This window comes from Simochromis diagramma, unplaced genomic scaffold, assembly GCF_900408965.1.
Source record: "Simochromis diagramma unplaced genomic scaffold, fSimDia1.1 OVJJ01000205.1, whole genome shotgun sequence".
In the NCBI taxonomy this organism is placed as follows: Eukaryota; Metazoa; Chordata; class Actinopteri; order Cichliformes; family Cichlidae; genus Simochromis; species Simochromis diagramma.
This window is the reverse complement of record NW_024386782.1, coordinates 670,673-693,884: the sequence shown is the minus strand read 5'-3', so window position 1 is coordinate 693,884 and position 23,212 is coordinate 670,673. Positions and strand designations below refer to the sequence as shown.

General features: G+C 39.5%; 2 protein-coding genes across 2 annotated transcripts; one reads left to right on the top strand and one right to left on the bottom strand.

Annotated features, from left to right (window-relative positions):
- The first annotated feature begins 939 nt into the window (after window positions 1–939).
- Window positions 940–5,325, top strand: LOC120723271 (zinc finger protein 8-like). Its single transcript, XM_040014630.1, has 4 exons — window positions 940–1,432; window positions 1,673–1,737; window positions 3,704–3,797; window positions 3,889–5,325. Exons 1-4 carry the CDS (start codon window positions 1,225–1,227, stop codon window positions 4,953–4,955), a joined length of 1,434 nt encoding a protein of 477 aa, XP_039870564.1. The 5' UTR covers window positions 940–1,224; the 3' UTR covers window positions 4,956–5,325.
- A 4,623-nt stretch (window positions 5,326–9,948) lies between these two features.
- On the bottom strand, window positions 9,949–18,040 carry pnp5b (purine nucleoside phosphorylase 5b). Its single transcript, XM_040014560.1, has 6 exons — window positions 17,908–18,040; window positions 15,164–15,333; window positions 14,573–14,676; window positions 13,305–13,480; window positions 11,950–12,140; window positions 9,949–10,910 (listed from the first exon to the last, which is right to left on the bottom strand). The coding sequence occupies exons 1-6, from the start codon at window positions 17,925–17,927 to the stop codon at window positions 10,696–10,698; spliced, it is 876 nt and encodes a 291-aa protein (XP_039870494.1). The 5' UTR covers window positions 17,928–18,040; the 3' UTR covers window positions 9,949–10,695.
- Between the last annotated feature and the right edge of the window lie 5,172 nt (window positions 18,041–23,212).

Below are 23,212 nucleotides of genomic sequence, written 5' to 3'. Positions count from 1 at the left end.
TTTTGGTTCTTCGAAGTTGGTGTCTGCTTCATTCTGAGTCGAGGGCAGTGGTAAAGGCACAATTCCACAATGTCTTTAAACTGACAGTGAAAGATGGTCTCAATGAAAGTTGGTATTAATTTTGACCCACCACGAGTGGCTGGATTTAGCTTTCTCAAATCTGTTTTGTGTGTTTCAAACTTTTTTGAAAACAGCACACTGGGCGCTGGCAGCTAAGAACAAGAAACTGAGGCTACAGTTCACACAGGCTCACCAAAACTGTACAATATGAGGGATGAGTCTTGATTTCTGTTGCAACAATCAGATTTTAGGGTCACAATCTGAGGAAAAATTGGGGTTCGGAGTGCTGCTGGTGGTGTAGCAGTGTGGTTGATCTTTCCTTGGCACAGTTCGGGCACCTTGGTACCAATTGAGCTTTCTTTAAACACCACAGTCTATCTGAGTGTTGTTGCTTGCTCATCCCTTTATGACCACAGTGTACCCATCTACCGATGGCTGCTTCCAGAAGGAAAACACACCCGTCAAAAATATGTTAAGGGTTTAGTCTAGAGGTATGATTGGTCTGGTACTCATTTGTACCAAGAGATCTATTTCACAGGTTCTTCTTACACAGAAAAAAGGTCTCCAAACAAATTCATATAAAAGCAAATGAAATAGATTAAGGTATCCACGTATGTTTTCTTGTATTTTCTAAATATTGTACTGATGTCCTGGAGTCCCAAAGAGAAGGTCTGTTGTTCCATTTGCACACATTTCCTGAACTTTCTTTATTCAAACATTTTTTCTATCTTTCTTTAGTTTTTACTACTACTGCAATTAGTATTTGTAAGTACAATCTGACTTGTTTTTTGAGACCATGTGGCATATTTCCCAATAAAATACAACAAGAATCTAAACTAATCTTTGAGCTGGTTATTGACCTTTATCTCATTTCTTAACCCACAATTTCCTTTCTACGTGCAGTTTTAGCTCAAATTTAACACCCATGGGTGATGACTCAGAAGGATGAAGGCCTCGTACCTGTTATTCCACCGCGCCTCTATTCGTGTATTTATGGTAAAGCCCTCCGCCACACGGAAGAAAGGTTTCAGCTAGCATGATGCTCACAGGGATGTAAAAATTTTCTACTGCGTCGCTTCTTTTCACATTTTTTTAAACCACTGCTTGGAAGCACTTACTAATTCTTCTAATTTACCTGGCATATATTACTTTGAATGAGTCAACATGGCGACGTGCATTCCCTTTCAAACACAGTTATCCTCAATAATGGAGGTTCTGGTGAAGGCAGCAGTGGCAGAGATATCCAAACTAGTCGATGACAAATGTGCGTTTCTGCATCTTGAAATATCCCGAAAGCAGAGCGAGAACGAGATGCTGAAGAGGAAACTGCTGGTGATGGAGAGCAAAAATGCGCAGCTGCAGCGAGGATTCGGTAAGATTTCCATCACTGTTTGTTCCAACTGACAACTCAGTGTGTTGTGCATCTAAATGTAGAAGTAGAACCAAACGCAGGAAGAATTTGATTTAAAAAGCCACCGCTGGTGTGTTTTATGTTAACCTCTGCTTATTTTTGTAAATGAATTTCGAGGTATTTTACTCCCCCTCCAAATAATATCTACTTTTCCTCTGCTCGAGCTTTCAAATTGAGATTTTTCTTCCCTTCTGCAACCAGAAAACTACATGGACAGAGGAACTGATGTGGGGAGCAACTGTCCGCACCCTGCAAGAGATATGAAGGTCTGTGTTTACTACATGCTCTAATAATTGTTGCCTTTTGGACAACATTTGCTCTTTAAAAAAAAACAAACAAAAAAAAACTTTTTTTGTTTTTAGAGAAGTCATACATAAAATGAACATGTTGCTGCAAGTTTCAATGTTTACACAGTTTAAAAACATACCAGCTACATGGAAAAAGTAACTACGCTTATTTAGATGTTTTAAAAGGGAGACCTGGCCTTTAAACAACCATGAAGTGACATCTAAGGGATAATTTTGTAACGGCAAGAATGGTGATCGAAGGATAAAAAATGTTTTGAAGAAAAGTCAACAAACTGTTAATTTTATTCCTTGTTAAATTAAAGTTATTTCAATAATCCTTCAAAATAGCACCTGTAGGTCTTTCATGGTGGTTACGATGGGGTAAGATTTGCATCTCGAGTTATTTTGTTACCCCTCTATGTGTCACACACCTAGACTTAAAATCAGTTCCAGGTTAGGCGTCAGCGATTTGAGCTTCCTTTAACAGTGACAGCTGAAAGCTGTGAGGTTTGTGCTCTGCTGTTCTCTTTGCTGTCGAAGTTTGTGGTTGTCATCAAGACAATATCTGAAGAGTGTGTTCATTTAAAAATAAATAAATAAACAAATAAAACAAGAAAACGTGTACTGCCTGTGAGCATGGGAATTCAAACATATCCCCAAATGATACGAGATAAAATCCCCCACACGTGGAAGGTCAGTTCAACCCAGGGGCAGATTGACTGATGCAACAAGAAGTCTTGCAAAAAACTTGAGCATTTGTTCATTTATTCTTTAGCTGTTAGTGTCAAAGTGTTAGCATCAGAAAAATAAAGAAACAGTAGAGCTGTATGGCTGGAGTAACAGTAGACATGTTTGGTGCAGACAAAAGACGGCTTTTCATGAGAAAAACTGTTCACCATCTGTGAAGTTTAGTGGTGGAAGTGTTGTGGTTTTGCGCTGTTTCGCTGCCTCTGCAGAAGGTCCCTTATAGTCATTTATTTACTTGTGAGTTCTACTTTATATTAAAAACTGCTTAGATATAATGTGAGGTCATCTGTTGAGTTTGCATTGAGGGGATTCTCAAAAATCTTTCATGTTAGAGTGATCAGAAATTTTCACACCCAGACTGATGAACACTTCCGAAAAGCCTACAAAAAGTTACAGTGTTTGGATGTGGATATAAGATGTGTAGTTTTGTACACCAGCACAGTGGATTTTAGATCAAACAATCGAGATGTGGTGAAAGCGCAGACTTTCAGCCTTTAATTGAAGGGGTTTAACAAAACTGTTGCATTAACCTTTCAGGAATTATGGGCATTTTTATGCACAGTTCCCCATAATCAGAGGCTCAGAAGGACCTCACTGTATTTCTGCTAGGCCTTCACACACCATTTAAAGTAATTGCTGTTGCTGTTTTTGTACTGTAAATGATTGAAATGGTAACTTTATCTTAAAGCGTCATCTTTATTTTGTTTTCCAAAAGAATTAAAAGTTTGCCTTTCTAAACAAAAAAAATCCAGAAACTTTTAGTGGTTGTATATATTTTTTCACAAATTGTAAAAGAAAAATGGGGGGAAAAATGGGCAGCTGACACTGGTGACAAACTAGTTCAAAAAGTGGATCAAAAACCTGTGTGTTAATCTAATAGTGTCAGTTGTATGATAAATGTCACCTCGCTGCGGAAATGTCACCTCTTAATCTTATAGTTTTGGTTTCATTGCTGAGGCTTTGTTTGTGTGACACCACTCCCATAGGTGTTTCTATTTATGGCAGGTAGCTGTGTAATGAAAAAGGGTGGATTAATAATTAGTAAGTTGTTTGTAGAGGGGAAAACAAAGCTAAAAGAAGTGAAATATAAAACTTAATTTGGCAGATTCTGGTGTTGCAATCTCTATATTATTAACATATATCTTAGAAGTTCTCAAGTTGAAAAACAAATCAGGTAATCCATGCCCTTTTTGTGTAGTTTCCTGAGATTGAAGATGCAACTGTTTCCTTCACAATTAAAGAAGAAAGTCCAGATGAGGCTCTATGGATCAGTGATTCTGCTGGACCAGTTGGTGAGTTGAAGACCTAGGTTTTGTGCAAGAATTAAACCTTTATTGAACTTTACACCCTTACCTGAAGTCTCCTAACACCTGTCACCTGCAGGTTCTGCTGTTCAGTACCCTAACACTGCTAGTGCTCCAGAGAACCAGCAGTTTGAAGAGGGCCACCAGTTAACCCATCCAGAGGTTGCCAGACAGAAGCCATCAGAGTTCAGTGACTCGTTTAACTCTGCCCAGCGTGCAGTAGACATCAGTAGCCTTCAGTTCACAGTGAAGACAGAGAAGGAAGAAGATCGACTGGCATTCAGACAGGATGGGTGCCAGCACAATGTGGGGAAGCAGACGCAACTTGCTGCTGAATTTTCATTGGATGAAAGGGAGAACCAAATTTGGTCATCCATAATTGAAGGTAATGACATTGACACTGGGTTCCCTGACTTCTCTAGTGTAGTAGAGGAGTATTCCAACACGTACTCGGACCATTCAGATCCAAATGTAGCTTCTAACCTGAGCAAGTCGACTAACGTCCAGCAGTTGCCTTCTCAGAGGCTTTGCAACGGGATTTACAACAGCGAATATCAGAAGGACGTTCCACAGTCGTCAGATTTCCAGCCTAGGTCGCAGGCTCCGTTGTTGCAGCAAGACAAGCAGAAGGAACAAATTTACCCGCAGAGAAACGCGTCACACTCCACTCACCTGAGCCAGCTAGAGGAAGACCCTGAGAGGGAGACCGCAACTCGAGACGGACCAGTTGTAACTCAGTCGCACAACACGTTCACACCGAGTAGCTTTAACCCTCACAGCCTACACAAACCCCTCTCTGGGACGGCCCGATGCTACGGGTGCTCGCAGTGCGGAAAGTCGTTCAGCCGCCTCCACCAGTTCAAGCTGCACCAGCAGAGCCACAAGAGAAAGCGAGCGTTTTGGTGCACGGTGTGCGGGAAGAGTTTCCAGTGCTCGTCGCACCTCAGCATACACCACCGGACTCACACGGGAGAGAAGCCGTACGGTTGCGGACAGTGCGGGAAGAGGTTCACGCAGCAGAGCAGCCTGAGGGTTCACCAGCGGACGCACAGCGGGGAACGACCATACAGCTGCTCACAGTGCGGGAAAACCTTCATCCTCATGCATCATTTAAAGCGGCACAGAATCATTCACACCTACAGCTGAGGTGGTGCGAGTGGTCGAGGTGAAAGATGACGGTCTGAGAATCAAATATTCAGTGAACGGCAGCTTTTTTTTCCAGTGGGATTTTTTTTTTTTTTAACCATATGGCATTACTGAACAACTTTGTATATTAATGCATATTTTACTATGCAAAATCCATCTGGATATCAACATGTTTGCTTCTTTTTAAGTACTTAAAATGATCAAAATGTGAAACTGAACTGCACCCTCGTTCACACGTTTGTGAAACCCTTCCAAAGCTAGAAATCCAAAAAAATGGAAAAGGAAAACCAAGCTCTTAAATGGTAAATGGCCTGTATTTGTATAGCGTTTTACTAGTCCCTAAGGATCCCAAAGCGCTTTACACAACCAGTCATCCACCCATCCAATCACACACTGGTGATGGCAAGCTACATTGTAGCCACAGCCACCCTGGGGCGCACTGACAGAGGCGAGGCTGCCGGACACTGGCGCCACCGGGCCCTCTGACCACCACCAGGCAACGGGTGAAGTGTCTTGCCCAAGGACACAACGACCGAGACTGTCCAAGCCGGGGCTCGAATCGGCAACCTTCCGATTACAAGGCGAACTCCCAACTGTTGAGCCACGATCGCCACCAAGCTCTTAAATGGCTGAGTCATCATCTAAAACCACGTGGCTTTGCTCTTACAGTTACCTGCATAAGTGCAGATCTGCTCTGACTTCCTGTTTGTTTTTGCTTCTCATGTCGAACTGGGGTTCGTGTCATCTCAGTACTGAAACCTTACAAGCACAAGATGCTCATTACCCCCATTCACTCTGACAAAGGTTTTTCATTCAAATTCATTCAAACTTTTCTCAGGTTTGTGCTTTAATGTCAGACGTTCGAAGCCTGCCTGACTCGTCCTCTCTGTTAGATTTTCCATGAAACTCTTCCCATAAACCCTTTGCTCTTTGTTATGCTTTATATTAAAACTGTTATCAAAACCAACACATGCATTTTTATTACTGTTATACTCACATGAAAGACTTAAATTCAAACCTTTAGATGGATGAAGGGATAGAGGGTTTTGTCAGTGTTTCTGGTTTTGGATGTCACACTTTTTCAACAACAAACTTCGAGCTCTTGGGTGCAGCTACTCGCGTAGTAAAAATGAATGTCATGTTGTGGTTTGTACTCACAGTTATGTGACTATAAGTCACAGGTACACACTTCTGTTTGCTCCACTTCACGTGCCCGGCCGTGGAGCGCTGGCAGCTCTGAAAACTCTGACTGCGAGGTTAATTAGCTATGCGAGACAGCTGTGCCTCTCCTCAGCTGGCAGTGCTCCCATCACACCGCTCCAGCTCTCCTTCATTCACCTGAACCAGGAAACCACTCCCTGCTGACACAGAGTTCCTCAAACTACTTGCCTGAGTTCACTATCATTCAAAATTAGGCTGCAAATATTATTTTAATCCATTAACTTTCAAAAGATATATGACTGATTAATGTTATTTAACTCTTGTCACGTTGACCATTAAGTAATTCACCATTTTGTGAGTCATTAACAATAGAAACGGATACAAGCTGAATTTTAGCATTAGTAAAACCTTTGGGGTTTTTTCCCTTAAAACAAAAAGGTTAAAACCACAGCTTTAACTTTTTGTCTTGAACAACAATGGTCCAAAAACCAATTACGTGAAAGACATGAAAAAAAACAAGCATTTGATTTTAAGATTTGATTTTGTAACACAAACAAGATATTTAATAGGAACATTTTATAATTAATTTACTCGGTCAGCAATCAGATGATGCTCAGATTATAGCATCCTACTGTAATCCACCAAATTTCTGTCTGCTTCTCTGCAAACTACAAGATTTCAGCAATAGTCATGGCAACTCATTTTAAACCTTATCTAGATTAAATTTTATTTTACCTAACAAACACCCACCGACATGTGAAAATGACCCTTTTTGAGCATTTATACACTTATCATTTTATATAAGCATCATAGCATTTTAATTGCACGACAATTAAACGTCTCTATTATTGTGCGCTCTTTAACTTAGGCATAAAGCGCCTTGAGGCGACTGTTGGGATCTGGCGTTACATAAATCAACTCAAACTGAAGTGACAATAACCTGATTTATATCTGCAAAACTCGCATGCCGACCACCGAACAACAGACTGAAATTGCAGACAGACACTACTGCAGCATGCCATGCACTCATCAGATTTGCAGTCAGTCCATTAGATGAGATGTCAGCAGAGGGCGTTGTAACTCATCCAGGGTGACTGTGCAAAAAGGGAACTATGCTGCTGCCTGAACAGGAACAGGGAGTTCACACTTTGATGTTTATTACAGGAACTAACAGCAACCACCTGCCTGTGAACTTCATGTATTTTACAGCCTCTTACATAAACTGCTCTCAGGACAGTCCTGCGACAGGCACATCAGCCTCTAGAGCACTTGTCTCTGTCTCTTTGCGTTATTCCACCTCTTCATGCTTTGTGTTCTTCACTCGCTGTTTTCTCTTGGACTGTCAGGCTCTCAAAGAGGAGAAACCCTGTAACACTGAGACAGTAGATTGAGTCGTACACAGGCTGTAACAGGCCTGAGATCATTTGGATAAAACTGCTTCCTGTAGTTTATAAGATAAGCCTTTTGGATTGTAATGCCAGCTCTCTTGGTTTATACTGAAATCTCTAAACAGCGGTGGATTACTGCGAAATTTACTTCTATGGTTTCCAGACAACAGATCCATGAAATAACACATTCATTCTTAGAAAAATAATGCTGGCATACCTGAAATACTATTTTTTTATTTAAATTTGCTTTCATCGAGTCAATATCCCAATTTTACTACCAAATATGGCCTTACTCTGGGTTTGTTCTATTAATAAATGTTGGAAATATAACTTGCTAAAGAATAATTATTATGCTATAATGTTAAATATTAACCTTGGTTAACATGGACTTTTCAATATCATCATCATCATCAACAGATCAACACTGTGACATCATATTATTACTTCACTATCCCGTTTTCAAGGCTCCAGACTCTTGGCCTTGTTCAAAACCTGTCAGAGTTTTTGGTAAGAGCACGTGCACAGAACTAATATGGAAAATCTTGTTGGTTAAATTTAAAGTTTATCTTTGTGGGCGGGATTAAATACACAGTTTTAATGTGGCTTTTTATTGGGAGGTTGTAAAGTACAACAAAAAACTGCCCGGGTGCAGTGCGCCCCGGTAGATGGCGTGTGAAAAACACTTCCTTTTTCTTCTACATTATCTTTCGAGAACAGCTGTCATATTTGTGAGACTTTTTTGATGTAAGTGGAGGAAGTTTTCAAAGGCTTATTTGTCCAATAATGGGCCATTTTAATACAACCCCTCAGTTTATCCTCTGTGTAAAACATCCTGTTTTAGCTCACTTCACCTACCTTTGAGCCAACTTTCTGTCAGCTGGATGCCTCTCACAAGGGTTAAACAGTAGGTGGGCGGGGCTTCTGTGTTCTTAGTTTTATAGCTGCGATGACAGTAATCGTGTCCCCTCTAAATAATAACACACAGAGCTGAAGCGGAAATGTCTAAACCTTTGTCTCTTAACTAATAACTTGCACACATGCGGACACATTATTTGTGTCTGCGTTTTCGACTATTGTTCAGCTGTTTGTCTTGTGTAAATATCTGATCATGACTGCAACTCAATGCATTTCAACATCTAAGTTAAACTGGTGACAGAGTTTACAGAAAATAGGTCTGAAAAAGAGAACAAATCTAGTGAACTTCACTTCTCTAGGTTAAAATGCTTTGTTGAGGCCAGAGGTCAGAGGAGAATGGCCAGACTGCTTCGAGTACATTCAGAGATCAGAGGTGCGATCTATTCCTATGGCCTTATTAGTAATCCTGTATATATTTCCACTCACATTTCAGCAGAATCTGTCTTCTGCTGTCTTTTACCTCAGCTGCAAGTTGTAGAACGTGTTATCTGTGGAGATTCAAAGCTTATATATAAAGTGTGTTCAAGTCAAATAGTGCAGATCAGTACCTTTAACTTTCTTGTTCAAAGGAGGAACCAGAAGTGAAAATATGTCAACCGCTTTGCGTTCAACATATTTTTATGAACAGCAAGCAAATTACTCACAGTACACTGAGGACTCACAAAGGTTTATGTGCGTACTTTTCCATAAATCTAGCCTTCACACCCACAGGATGATTCTTTGTTTCTGTGTATTTATTCAGCACATTTTGTGCAGACACCTGATCGCCCTCTTTTGGATGCTGGATTACAGACAGCTTGTAAAATTCTCACGACCTTGTTTGGCTATAAACAGCAGTGCCTGAGCGTCATGGAATTTTTTTTCTTTTCATGGGAGGAGGAAGGGAACAAATGGCAGTGGGTGATATTTGGGTAAGAAAGTGACCAGAGGTGGCATGCAGAGTAGAAAATGCATGGAAAAGTTAGGGGAGGCTGTCAGTGATAAAAAAGGAGGATAAGGACTGCAGATAAAATGAGAAACAAACGGAGTACCTACTAAATTCTTACTCAGGGAAGCTTACACTGAGCTAGCAGGTTGTGCTTTAATTGAAGGTTTTCTTCTAACAGGCTTCTTTATGTGTGGACACAGTTTGGATTTCTTCACCTTTTTTGGTCCAACAGTATTTTTCTTTGTCCTTTAGGTGAAGCTGAATATTAAAAATAACATTAAAAATTTAGGAGTTATTTAAATTAAGCTGATCAGATTGTCTTTGCTTTAGTGGCACGTTTACAAGGTAATAAATAAACCAAAGGGGTACAAAAATACTTGAATGAAAGACACTAACTTCACAAATAAAAAGGTGAGCACAGTCAGGAAATGTTTGCACACGAATAACAAAAAAACATTACTTTAATTTTGAGTCTCTTAATGCTTTAGCATGAAAATGAAGATTGATTTAAATCATTTCAAGATGACTGGAGAGAGACATCCTGTGATTGATCACAGAAACATTCAGCCCTACAGTTTCAAACGCAGCACACAAAAACCACTTTAGTTTTCCAACAGAGTAATTTATTGTAAAAGCTGAGCTATAGTTGTTACAGATCTTAGTAAAGTACCACTAAAAGCACAGGCTGACGCACAGCCGGCCTGTTAGTTTACACAGTGACAGGAAATAGCAAGACATTTTTAATCTAATCTACTTTCTTTCATAACTGTGCCATGTCTCTTTCTTCAATGTAGTCTATACATTAAAAAAAACAAATACAAAAAACCTACTTAAATACATTTTCTATAAATAGTTTATAATTTACATTTTCTCTACAAAAAAAGGAACATTATTACCACTTTAGTCAAATTGACAGGAACGTATGCTGAATGAGTTGGTCCTCTTAAATAAAAAAAATGTGAATATCATTTGTTTTTCATATTAGCGAATAGTTGATGTGAGGGAATGTAAGAGAATGAGAAATAAATAGGTTAATAATTTAGATTTTATAACACGATACTGTTTCACTGAATCCCTTTGCAGCTGGACAGAATACAGTATACTACAGCAGGAAATAGTCAAGAGAACTTTTGTCCTAACACAGTATCTGTGCAGTGTAAATGTAAACAAAGCTTATTATGTGGACCAGTTTCCAAGCTCATAAGACTAAAAAGTTTTGCTAAGAAAGTAGTTCATCATACTACAAGCATTGTGCTTTATAAATTGCTTTCAGCTAAGCGTTTTGATAGAAATCCTCTAGATGTGATGCAGAGATCAAGTGCAGTGACGGTGGCCACCGGGTCATCTATCAGTTATTGATGTTATTCTCCAGCTGAGCCACAATGGTGGACACGAGCTTCTCCATCTGCTCGGCCCTCAGCCTGCCCGTCTCCAGGACCTCTTCGTGGTTGGCCTTCTCGTGGCTGTCGTAGTCCATCACTGCGCGGTTGCTGATCAGAGACAAGGCGAAGCAGCGCATCCCGGCGTGGCGGGCGACGATCACCTCGTGTACTGTGCTCATCCCTGCATTAAAAATTGAAAAGGTAAGTTATAAAACTGACGTTCTCAATATACTTCCTTAATTAAATGGCATAAAGCTTATGCTTAAACTAGAAGAACAAATATGAAATTATTTAACAGTCAGATTTTATTTAGTATTGTACATATGGATGTAGTTTTGGTATATTAGTGTATTGTGGGCAATCTTTTTCTATAGAGGGATGACACGTTTCGTCTGTGTGAGGTATGCTGATATGTTGATTATTATTTTATCCATTAAATGCCTTGTTTGTGTTTTGCAGTCCCTAACAAGAATTTTCCTTTGCCTTACATCTGAAAAAGGCCTATTCTGCATATCATATTATAAAAGAGACTGCTTGATCGATTAAAGCAGCTCCTTTAAGAAGTAAATTAATCTGATAAGACTTTCAACAGGCCTCCTAAAAGCCCAAGCACCGATCCTGAGCTCCCCATGAGTAACAGAGCTCTTCACCTTATCTCTCAGGGTAAACATGGATCTGTGATTTTATTCTTTCAGCCACGACACACAGTTTGCAGAGACAGATGAGAGTAGGAACCTCGATCAACCAGTAAACTGACTGCTTTACTTTTGAACTCTGCTTCACCCTCCATCCTGAACAAGACTATTATCTGAATTCTTCTCCTTAAATAAGCAACTAATATCCATCCTAGAGCAAGAAATCCATCCTTTCTGGCTGGGAACCATGTCTTCTGACCATTCCCTTGATTCTTTACTGGCTTATATGAGTTTGATGTGACACCTGCCTGTGTATCGTACTATAATGCGTATCAGTGTCTACACTGTAATAGGGCTGACTCCCAAAATAATCCTTTTGCTTTTGGTAATCCTTTATGCCTTTGTGAAAACTTAATGTATATATTGAAATTGGGGAGATTTTGGATCAGATCAGATCTCCATTCATTCAAAAAGATATCTGCTTGTAGTTGTGATGATTCGGGATTGGGACAATGTGAGGTGCGTAGAAATATTAAAACAGAAGTCGATGTGTTTTTGTGTGAGAGAGCAACATTTAAAACTCACCGACAGCATCAGCGCCTAGCATGTGCAGCATGCGGCACTCGGCGATGGTTTCGAAGGAGGGGCCTCCGAGGACGCAGTACACACCTTCACGCACAAATTCACTAAAGCCCAGGTCTGCGGCCACGTCGTGCACCAGCTGCCGGAGCTTGCGATCGTAGGCATCAGACATGCAGGGGAAACGCAAGCCAAACCTGAAGGGAGAACAGGAGTGTTGACGCAAAAGAATCTACACAACAAAAGACAGGAATCTACACAGCTATGACTCAATACTGAAGTTACCCAACAAATAGATACTCAGAGTTTTTTAATGTGATCATGAGAAGATAAAAAGCTCACAAAGGATATTTTTCATCAGTCAAATTGTCTTATCTTTCAGCATCTCTTACAGAGATAAGAATGTGCTATGTTCATTATAACAGACCAACATAAGCTGGTCATAATTTTAAATAAACCACAACATCCCCACTTGGCAGTTGTTAATCTCTCAACCTGGCTCTGTGGCCAGCATTAAATAAGTGTCATGCAAAGCCTCCAGTGTGAAGCCATCCTAAACAACAGGCATACTTGCTGACCCTAAAAATCAAATGCCTATTGTTGTTAAAGGTCTGAAGAGTCACAGTTTTGTGTAGGAGGGCCCAACAATGCACATTTGTCATGGTGGAGGAGGGAACTTAGAACAGCTCAATTGTTTGCACAGTGACGGTGTAGCCCTCGCTTGAAATATTTAACCAAATGATTTGGGGACCACGAGTTGCTTACAAACATAAAATTTGCGATCTTTAGGAGGACAGCAGTCAGTTATGATAAAATAAGTAACAGAATGAACAAATTCTGTTACTGCAGCGCATCTTTTCTAACATTCATGTAAATGCGTTTGTACCAAGGTTAAACCTGAACAAACTTAAGTCCGAAAGGTGCCTCTCTTGTGGCCCCAGGGCTACTTTTACTGTGACTAAAATTCAACCATGTGTACGCTGAGAGTGTAGCACCGGGTGGCACCAGGGTGAGGCATTTTCCAAGGTCTTGTTAATGATTTTAGCGGTCGGTCTGTCTAAATGTTTATACTGAGCGAAACAACGGCTCATTCATAACAGTTTGTTTTTAATTCAGAGGAAATCTTCTCCAACGCTTCTTGTTACACAGGTTCACATTCAGCCTGCTTTATTTATAACAACAGAAGCCCTTACACTGATAGTGGACTGGTTGACTTTCATAGCTACAGGGAAATGTTAACAATGACTGGAACAGCAAAATTTAATGCTTAATGTACTGAGAAAAAAATTAGCTAGAAAAGCTTCAAACCAAAAAATGCTATCTTCAATATCTGCTTCTACCCCTCCCTCACCTTCACCTACCTGTCATCATTGGGTCCAGACAGCGGGTTGACCCCAGCAAACCCTGGCATGTTGATGTGGTCCTTGATGACCATGATGTCCCCCACTTTGTAGTCCTGGTTGAGGCCTCCGGCTGCGTTGGTCATTATCATCGTCTCTACGCCCATCAGCTTGAAGACGCGCATGGGCAATGTGATCTAGTATAAATAAGTGAATATAAAACACACAAAAAAAACGTGTGTTAACGTTATAAGACAAACAAGCAAACCTCATGCAAAGCGAACATTGAATAACACAAGAGACATGAAATGTGTGGAAGAAAACTGCTCTCAGTTATCGATTTAGGAAATTCACCTTTATTTATTAACACACTGATGTAACAATAGACACAAAGAAATTTCCTACACTGATAACCTGGATACAGTCGTCTTCTCCCGAGAGCAGTCGACATAACAAGCTTAGATCAACGTTACATTTAAGGAGCCATCCGACTCAGAGAGAACGCTAATTTTCTCATTGTTTAGTCTCCATGCGCTCCACAGCAAAAGTCTGGGACTGAGTAATCTTCCAGGAGCCTTAGAAACCTGAGATTTACATTTGAGATGCTCAGCAGCTGTTTGTGTCTTCAAAGCTCCGAGCTGGCACTTTTTGTGGGAATAACTTTCTACTAGATAAACTGTTCCACTGTAAACACTGGACAGAAAAGCCTGTGGATAACCCTGTATAATCCTGACCAGTGTCTGAGGGGAAAAAGTTCCTGCTGAGTTTTTAAAATGTTTTTATTAAAAGCTTTTTGGCTTTTATTCATCCACATTTTGTATCTCTATGATTGGAAGTATATTATGAGTAAATCTCTCTAAAACCTGTTAAAATAAAACTAAAATCTTCTCTATTGTTCGATTAGGTAAAACATACATTCGAATAAACATCTGCTGTGTTGTCTGAGGGATACAATCCTTTAATTTAGCATTTTATGATACAGACTACAGGGGTTTAAAGTACTGGGACTTAAGTGCTGCTAACACTCACAAACCACAAAGCTAAAATCGGGTGTATAGTATCGATACAGAACATTTACAATGTTCAGCCATCCAGAAATGACTGTGTACTTCCTCTCCCCACCACTGCCTCAGGTTTCCTTTTGTCCTCTGACTGAATACAACTTATTGACCCTGTGAGAATCTATGGAACGTCCTCTAAATGGAAGAACCTGCTCTAGTCCAGAAGACTCTGATAGCAAAAAAACGACAAGCTTTTATTGCCTGTGTTAGCTTTTTGTCTCTACTCACCTTCTGGATGGGGTAGCCCTCGTACAGGTGGAACCTGCCCTGCATGCATACACATGGCTTCCCTTTTAGTGTTCCAAACACGAGCCGGCCAGCATGACCATGCACTGCAACACACACAAACACACACTGTTAGACCCCAGTGCAATTCACAACACAGCCCAATCTTATGGCAAAGTGTGAAGTAGTCATGAGTCAGCACAGTTGAAAAGCTGGATTTGACAATGAAGAAGATGAAGCTCTAAAAGTAGGAAAAGTGGCAACTATTATATTTTAACCCAAAACATGATCTTTTTCTACACCTAAGACAGTATTTGTACTTCCTAATTCTAACTGAACAGTTTATATGGATCAACTCACCCTTTTTAAGAGCAGTGTAATGACAATTCATGTCCAAGAATAAAAAAATCAGCAGATTAAATCTTAAGACTGTTTCATAAAGTGCCGTGGGACTGTGTCGAATCAAGGTCACAAGCATGCGCGCGCGCGCGCACACACACACACACACACACACACACACACACACACACACACACACACACACACACACAAACAAACAGTTTGGTTTCCCAAACAGCTGGAGGTTGTGGATACCTGTACTCCGGGGGAAATTGGGAATATCGCTGTATTTGAAGATCTGCGGGTCCTTGATCATTTCAGCCAGACCTCCCAGGCCTGAACCGCACACGATTCCCACAATCGGCCGCACCTGTGTGTTCGACAGCAGCCAGTCAGCTGTGGTCTTGCATTCTTCATAGCTGACGCTGGAAAGCAACAGAAGAAAACAAAATACATCAGCCAAGTGTGTGGTCACATATGAAAACATGAAGTTATGCAGTGTTTCAAAGCAGAACGTGACCTAACATGTGAGGGCACACAAACAAAGTCAGTTTTTATTTATAGTATTTATCTCAAAGGTCTGACATAGAGGCTTTAGTCTTCTTACACACAAATTCATACTGCATACAGCATTCCTTTACCAGGAAATAACAGTGATTTGCCATTTCAGCCGATGCAATTTGTTAGGAGGAGTATCCTGTACAGTTCCTGAGCTGAAATGAATGTCTTGAACAGACATGTACAAACACACTTAATATCCTGTTATTGTGCAAACATACAGTGTGTCACGGTCAGGTGGTTGAGTGAAATGCCTGTGTGATGTAAACAGAATGAAATGTTTCTCAACCAAACATCGATGCACCTTTTATTGTTCAGTTTTGTTTGTCTGTACATTTGACGAGTCAATTCTCACATCAACACTGACGGTTTTCTGCCTTCTTTTCTCTGATCACCACCAGCACGGCTCTTTAACTTTACTTATAACCCTGTTAATTTCCTGAGGATGGCTACGTTTTTTTAAACTATATAAATAATAAAATGTTGTAAAGCCACTTGATTACAGCCACTAGGTTGTTCCACATGAAATAGAACCAATGAAATAACATAAAACTGCCGAGTCTATCCAGTCTTTTAAATTACGTCTTAAAACTTATTTTTTTACTTTGGCTTTTGATTCTGTCTAGTTGGCTGTTTTAGCTTGTTGCGTTGTTACCTATTGTTTGTTGTCCTCTTCTATTGTTTGTTTTAACTGTCTCATGTTTTTATTGACTGTGAAGCACTATGGTCAACACTGTTGTTTTTAATATGTGCTATATAAATAAATTTTGATTGATTGATTGATTGATTGATAAAACTTTAAAAACAACCCCAAAAGCAAATAGTTGAATCAAAAGCAAACTAAATATTGTTTAACCTGTCTGTGCTCTTTTCTACAAACACTTTATCTTTAACCGGATCAAAGTGAGCTGTTAACAGGCTCATCCGATATATAAGCCATTAACAAAGACTGGGGAAGTGTCTTATTAAAGCTGAATATTAGCATAAAAAGGGGCTCAGCAAGATAGCATCAGAGAACTTGTTTATTCTGCTTGTTACACACCACGTATTGCCAAATTAGCTTCACTGCATTCTTGCCCTCTGGCCACCCCCCTCATCCTATGCAGTAGATGCAGAGGCCTTAACCACATATGGTAAGGCACTGATTTGTAGAGTGGATGCCTATCACCAATGGAAATATCACATGTAGTTTTAAATATCACATGTGTTTTAAATCATTTCATTAGTGGTACGAAACATCCCAACCCTTCCCCCACTCACCCACCCAAGTGGAGCTATTGTAATTAAAATCACCACAGTGTAATTACCACAAGAATAACTGAAGACTCTGGAGGAGTTTGGGAGTTAATCCCGCCCTTTGAACCCCCTAAAGCCCCTTTAAAGACCCTCTTTTTCGTCCAGAAAGAAGCTTCACGGTAGTTGGAAAAATCCAGGTGTGGGTCTATTAATGATGCTACTTCAATCAGGTGTTTTAAGCAGGACAAGATTCAAGATTCAAGATCCTTTATTTGTCACATACATAGTTCTGAGTACAACACGCAGTGAAATGTGTACTAAAAAAAGCACTATAATAATGGCGGTATATGCTTATTTTATATAAGGATAAAGAAACGATAATAATATAGAAATCGAGGGAAAGTGAAGTTCTGTTCTTTTTTACGCGCTCAACATTTAAAAAACAGAATAAAACGAACAAAAATCATGTTCTAATCTTTCTGTTCAATCGTTTCCAATGTTTTCATTCTTTTCCTCTTTCAAAGTGGTACGTGCGCTCCGTCACTAACCCAGCCCACACTTTTATGTGATGGTGGTGGAGGCTGTAGCTGACTCACGGACACCTCATTGGGGCCACATGTGGTCAAATGAAACAAACTGCGACATGAAGGAAGCATTACGGCAACGAGGAGATTACAGTGTGTGTTCACTGTGAATAAACCACCTTCTTGTGCCAGTAATGGGACAGCGGGTTCAGTGACGTCACGGAGGATCTCGTGTGGGGTTTTTCCGCCCCATCCATCAGTGCCAGTGGGCACGTTGTAGCTCTTCCGCGCGTAATTGCGCGTTCAAAGACTGCGGAAGAACTCAGGAAAACTGCCAGCGGAGCGGAGAGATGTTAAAGCCCCAGGCAGTGTATTTATTTATCTATTTTTTATTTTTTAAATCAGGACCACCGTAATTAAGCAGTTTGAGGATATTAGTTTCCTTATTGATGTTCGACAGAAGCAGCTATACACATTCAACAGAATAGAAACCCGGTGATGGACTACACAAAGTTAATCCAGCCTCCACACAGAAAACGTATGCTAGAGGTGCAAGTATTTGGTATTTGAGGGATTAATACATCATAAATAGAGTCTGCCTACACGAGTAGTTCTAATCACACACAGATGTCTTTAGTCTTTAATACGAATATAAAAGGAAGGTATGAATAGTTCACTCACCCAGAGATAAACTCAGACATGATGGAATGGGATTCAGATGGAGTCAGCAGGTTGTTCTGTGTTGGAGTGAGTCCTGTCGGTATTATCCGGGTTTCCTGATGTGGGACCGGTTTTAGATTCACACCCCCACCCTTCTATGTCACTGCTGGCATAGCATGACATCGGAGGCTCTGATTGGTCCACTCACAGGCGTGTGCCTCTGATGCACTGGTTAACACAAGTAGTCATAGGAATCGGTGCTGCGTTCAGGATACAGCGCGTCGACATAAGGAAGGATGTGTGTGGAATCAAGACAAAAATCCACACGAGGCAGCCTCTTGAGGAGCCGGGATCCGTCCTCTGTTTTTGTTACAAGAGGAAATTAGTGAGACTGCTCCCACTTTGACTGAAATACACCTCTAATACTTAAGAATGAAACTGAAAAAATAACTACAAATTATTAATACGCATTTGTCCAAATATACCAACTGTAAGACATTCTTTATTAATTATATATAATATTCCCTTAAGATGAGTTAAACTTGTTAGCCTTGTATTATAAACCATTTAAATTTACTTACTTAGCTCATATATTCTATATTACCTCACTTTATTAACTTTCTCGAGCTTTTATTTAGCGTGTTTTACACCCAAATAAAACTGCTGCGCACACAAGAATATACCCATTTTGGGATAGAACAACAACATTTTTAATAACGGGATCAAAGTCAAGCAAATGTTTCTGAGGGATATTATTGTTATACTATTTGAAAAGGAGATTGAAGGTAAGATGTTGGGAGTTATTCTTTAGCTTTTTGAACAAGCATTAAAACTTTGGTCGAATTTCCCACAGGACTTGAAGGCAGCACCGAACCCCATTCAAGAACGTGGTTGTGCAGGTTTTGGTGCTGATGCAATCGCTCTGCACGTGATACAAAAAGGACCATAGGCTACATAATATCCGGCATATTTTAATTTCTTCTAGTATTTAGTAGAAATATTAGAAGGAATAAATTGTCACAGCTCAAAAAGCTTACCGCTTACAGACTTTGTTGACAAATGGTAGGGAAAGGCAAATCAACTTTCCAGAGTAACTTAGCCACACGTGGTAAGAGTAGGCATTTCTTCATGTACTTGAAACAATGAAAATTTCTAGTTTATCATCGATCTGTGTTTGGAGGGATGAACTGATTCACAGGAAAACGAACTCAGAAGATTTTAAGCTGTAAGTGTTGATTGAGATAGTGAGAAGGCGATTGTGGATCAAGTCTCAAGGTTGTACATTCCCATGTGGCACTACTTAGCAGTGTGAGCTATCCTGGGTTCTGTGTGCAAATTTTACGCTTTTAATAAAGTTATTATGAAAGAAAAAAAAAACGTTGTTTTTTATTTTAAAAAAAAGCAACAGCTTGCAATTGTTTTCTAAAGATACAGTCATTTAAAAGAAAAAGAAAAGTAAGCCCACTTTCAGTTCTGAGGTTTTATCTTTATATTTATCAGGACATTTTTTTTAAAAAAAAGGTCATCTGTCAAGCACAGGAGTGATGCATTTGGATTTGTTTTATAAACACAAGACCTGGACTCCTCGCGGTTAATGAGCTGACCACGACCTACACTGTATACCAAAGTATTCTACAGTAATGTATTCTACAATTAATGATCCCAAGCACTGCAGCAAACTGAATGGTTGAATGCTGGATTGTAATTAGTTTTTCACTCACTGCTTCAGCATTTTGCTGAATTTCTCTTTAATATATAATAACACTGTAATAAATCATGTACCATCAATCATCTGAAGTTGTACTTAAATAATTTTAGAACCTGCTGAGAATTATTTTTAATTGCGTCCTGATGTACCCTTTTTAATGCCGTGTATTTATAAGATGAGTGTAAGTTTTTCAAGAGCTGAAAAAACATTTTTCAGCCTATTTTCCTACAGCTGTTGCTGCTTACAGAAATGAACTGTCAGGACTGGGGACCCTTCCTCTGCTCATGGCTGAACATGCACTTCTCCTCAGGCATGAGGGGACACTTGGGTAAAAGGGCTGGGCGTCTTTAACATTAAAACGTTTCATTTCATTGGTAGCGAGGAGTTCAGCACTAAATCTGCCCTTGGGCTCTTACATAATGAAATACTACACTTCAGAGGAGACATACTGCAGATGTTGGTGGAACTAGAAGAAAAGTATATGTTCCAAAATTGAGGATATGTTGCTCTTGGGATTTAGTGAATATTTTCCATGGGTTTTACCACAAACATTGGGTCTAAACTCTTAAAGATCATTGCAAGTGTTGCCCCAAATTTCACCAAAATCTAGTGAGCACTGTTTAAGCGCCAGTCATTCTTTAAAGTGTTGACTAAGTAAAAATCCTAACTTGATGTTTTTACAAAAGGAAGGCCGAACACTTTTCCAAAATAATCAGGAATAGTCCTTCAAGTACAAATTAAATGGCAGCCCATTTGTATGCATGTGAACATAACAGTAGCTTTAGTGAATAAAGAGTTTTAAAACCAGATGGTTTTAAAATGACAGGTTCATACACGTGTAATGTATGCATGCCAGAGTTTATGTGTTCACTATATCACAGTGTGTCCTGTGTTATATACCTGCTTTGGCAGCTGTACAGAGCAGCCAGTGTTCTGTTACATACTGTTATGTAACTGCTGATTTGTATTCACACGGCTTCCTGACGTGCAAGCCAAAGCCCGCTGCTCTCACTCTGAATATAAATTAGTAACAGGTCACAAGTGCAAGAATTTTGCTTTGATAACCCAAAGCAGATTCGAGCTACTGTTTAATTGTAGGTTAATTGTCCTTTGACGTCCTTTTAAGGAGCAACAGCTTCACAATTAATTAACCAGAATTCCAGATAAAATTGGAGTTTATTATTTAGGCACGGCCTTAATGAAAGTTGTTACATGCATACTTTGTTTTACTCTTTTTTTCCCCTTTTACTTCCTCCACAACATCCACAACCTCAACCCTTCATGTTGAATTGAATTCAATTGAATGTTGAACACATTCATGTTATTTCCTGTTGTTTGTAGGCCTCAAACCTAACCAAGCTAACCAGTTAGATTTGATCTGCAGTAGTGAGGCATCCATGCGCATGTGGATATATTATATACAAACACAGTCAACAGAATGCTGAATGAATTAATAAATAAAAAAAAATCAATATTAACAACTTAATTTAGCGAACCAGAGCTATGATTTGTTTATTTGAGTGTTGGATCCTGGAACAAAGTATTTTTCTGCACTAAAACCCTTTTTTCCAGAAGCAGGAAACTCAAAATCGCTACGCGAAGGCTGAGAGTTGTCAAGTAAAACTGTCTGCACAAGGACGACTGGTTCAGCTGTGGCTCACCAATCAGCCTCTTAGACGATTTAACATTTTGGTTGAGTAACTTTCTACTTTCTGTTCTTTTACAGATAAACTTCCAAACCACGATACCAAGGAAAAGGATAAAACAAACTTGATCTTCTTTTGCTTTCTGTTGTTTCCTGTAGGGGTCGCCGCAGCCCTCTGATAAAGGACGAATGAGGCTGAACTGTGAAGCTGAAGAAACTTTTGCCTTTAACACACATTTATGTGTTTCAGTGTGTCTTTGAAGGGGAGCATGTGGATACAATGCTTATTCTGTAACATGCATTTCTTAACAATGAAAGAAACTGGGTCATTTTTTGTGTTCTGACTACAGACCTGTGAGCTGACTTTAGCCCTCATGTTGTGTTCATTTCGTGTCAAACAATTTTGTGTTCCCACTTTATTAATCTCATTAATCTGATCTTATATGTCTTGAATTTGAGTTCTCAGAAACATAATTTCTGTCTTATTTTGATTATAAGAAATAATCGGATCAAACGGTATACTGTGTATTAGAGACTACCACGCTGTCAATATTATAATGAACATTTGTTTTGAAACATTTAAAAGTTTTATACAGTCACATAATGTAACCTGTTGTGTTCCTGGTCAAAAGTGAGGAAAGTATCCCAAAAACTACACTTGCTTCTGACACAGCTCCTGATCAAGACCGCAGGAGATGAAGAAATTATCATCTTATGTCCCCGAGACCTCCAATCAAGCTCCAGAACCACAACCTTTGCTTGTTTCTTTTCAGGAAATCTTCTTTGTGGACAAAGACATGGAATCTTAGGTCAGTCTGACAAGTCAACTACATTTTTTGGAGGTAAAACTTTTAAAGTTGTCAAATTTGACCTAACACAACATTGGGGTTAAAAGCATCATATCACTAATGATGGCAGTTTTGAATAGTTAGATAATCAACTTGTATTCCCATTATTTTGTCAAAATAAAGAAAATAATAAGTAGTATATCCATCCCTAAAGACTGGAGTCGTCGTGGAATAAAGTGGTTATTATAGTTGCTTTCATTATTTTTCATGAAACTTTAACAATGAAGTCACACACCAACGAGCATAAATTAAGGGTTGGTGCCTTTGGCCACCAGTAGGGGGCGCTCCAGCCTTAAAAGCTGCTGATTCAGTAGGGGACGCTGATGCTTCTCTAGGTAATGTTTTGGAATTCAAAGCAAAATTCTCATACTGAGCAACTGTGGTTCTAGCAGCAGTGCCAGAGGTATTATAAGTGTTGTCTGGACACCAGATCAGATAAGTTTTCATGAGGACTTTCTTAAAATTCCTTGCTCTTGGACTTATTCATACAGGGAGTGCAGAATTATTAGGCAAGTTGTATTTTTGAGGAATAATTTTATTATTGAACAGCAACCATGTTCTCAATGAAACCAAAAAACTCATTAATATCAAAGCTGAATGTTTTTGGAAGTAGTTTTTAGTTTGTTTTTAGTTTTAGCTATTTTAGGGGGATATCTGTGTGTGCAGGTGACTATTACTGTGCATAATTATTAGGCAACTTAACAAAAAACAAATATATACCCATTTCAATTATTTATTTTTACCAGTGAAACCAATATAACATCTCCACATTCACAAATATATATTTCTGACATTCAAAAACAAAACAAAAACAAATCAGCGACCAATATAGCCACCTTTCTTTGCAAGGACACTCAAAAGCCTGCCATCCATGGATTCTGTCAGTGTTTTGATCTGTTCACCATCAACATTGCGTGCAGCAGCAACCACAGCCTCCCAGACACTGTTCAGAGAGGTGTACTGTTTTCCCTCCTTGTAAATCTCACATTTGATGATGGACCACAGGTTCTCAATGGGGTTGAGATCAGGTGAACAAGGAGGCCATGTCATTAGTTTTTCTTCTTTTATACCCTTTCTTGCCAGCCACGCTGTGGAGTACTTGGACGCGTGTGATGGAGCATTGTC

What these genes read in the sequence shown, in the direction of transcription:
- LOC120723271 (XM_040014630.1), top strand. Translation starts at nt 1,225, where the DNA reads ATGGCGACGTGCATTCCCTTTCAAACACAGTTATCCTCAATAATGGAG. An exon ending in GCAGCTGCAGCGAGGATTCG is followed by an intron (nt 1,433 to 1,672) that starts GTAAGATTTCCA and finishes TTCTGCAACCAG; the next exon opens with AAAACTACATGGACAGAGGA. An exon ending in ACCCTGCAAGAGATATGAAG is followed by an intron (nt 1,738 to 3,703) that starts GTCTGTGTTTAC and finishes CTTTTTGTGTAG; the next exon opens with TTTCCTGAGATTGAAGATGC.
- pnp5b (XM_040014560.1), bottom strand. Translation starts at nt 17,927, where the DNA reads ATGTCTGAGTTTATCTCTGG. An exon ending in ATGTCTGAGTTTATCTCTGG is followed by an intron (nt 15,334 to 17,907) that starts GTGAGTGAACTA and finishes GTTGCTTTCCAG; the next exon opens with CGTCAGCTATGAAGAATGCA. An exon ending in AGGGCTACCCCATCCAGAAG is followed by an intron (nt 13,481 to 14,572) that starts GTGAGTAGAGAC and finishes TATTTATACTAG; the next exon opens with ATCACATTGCCCATGCGCGT.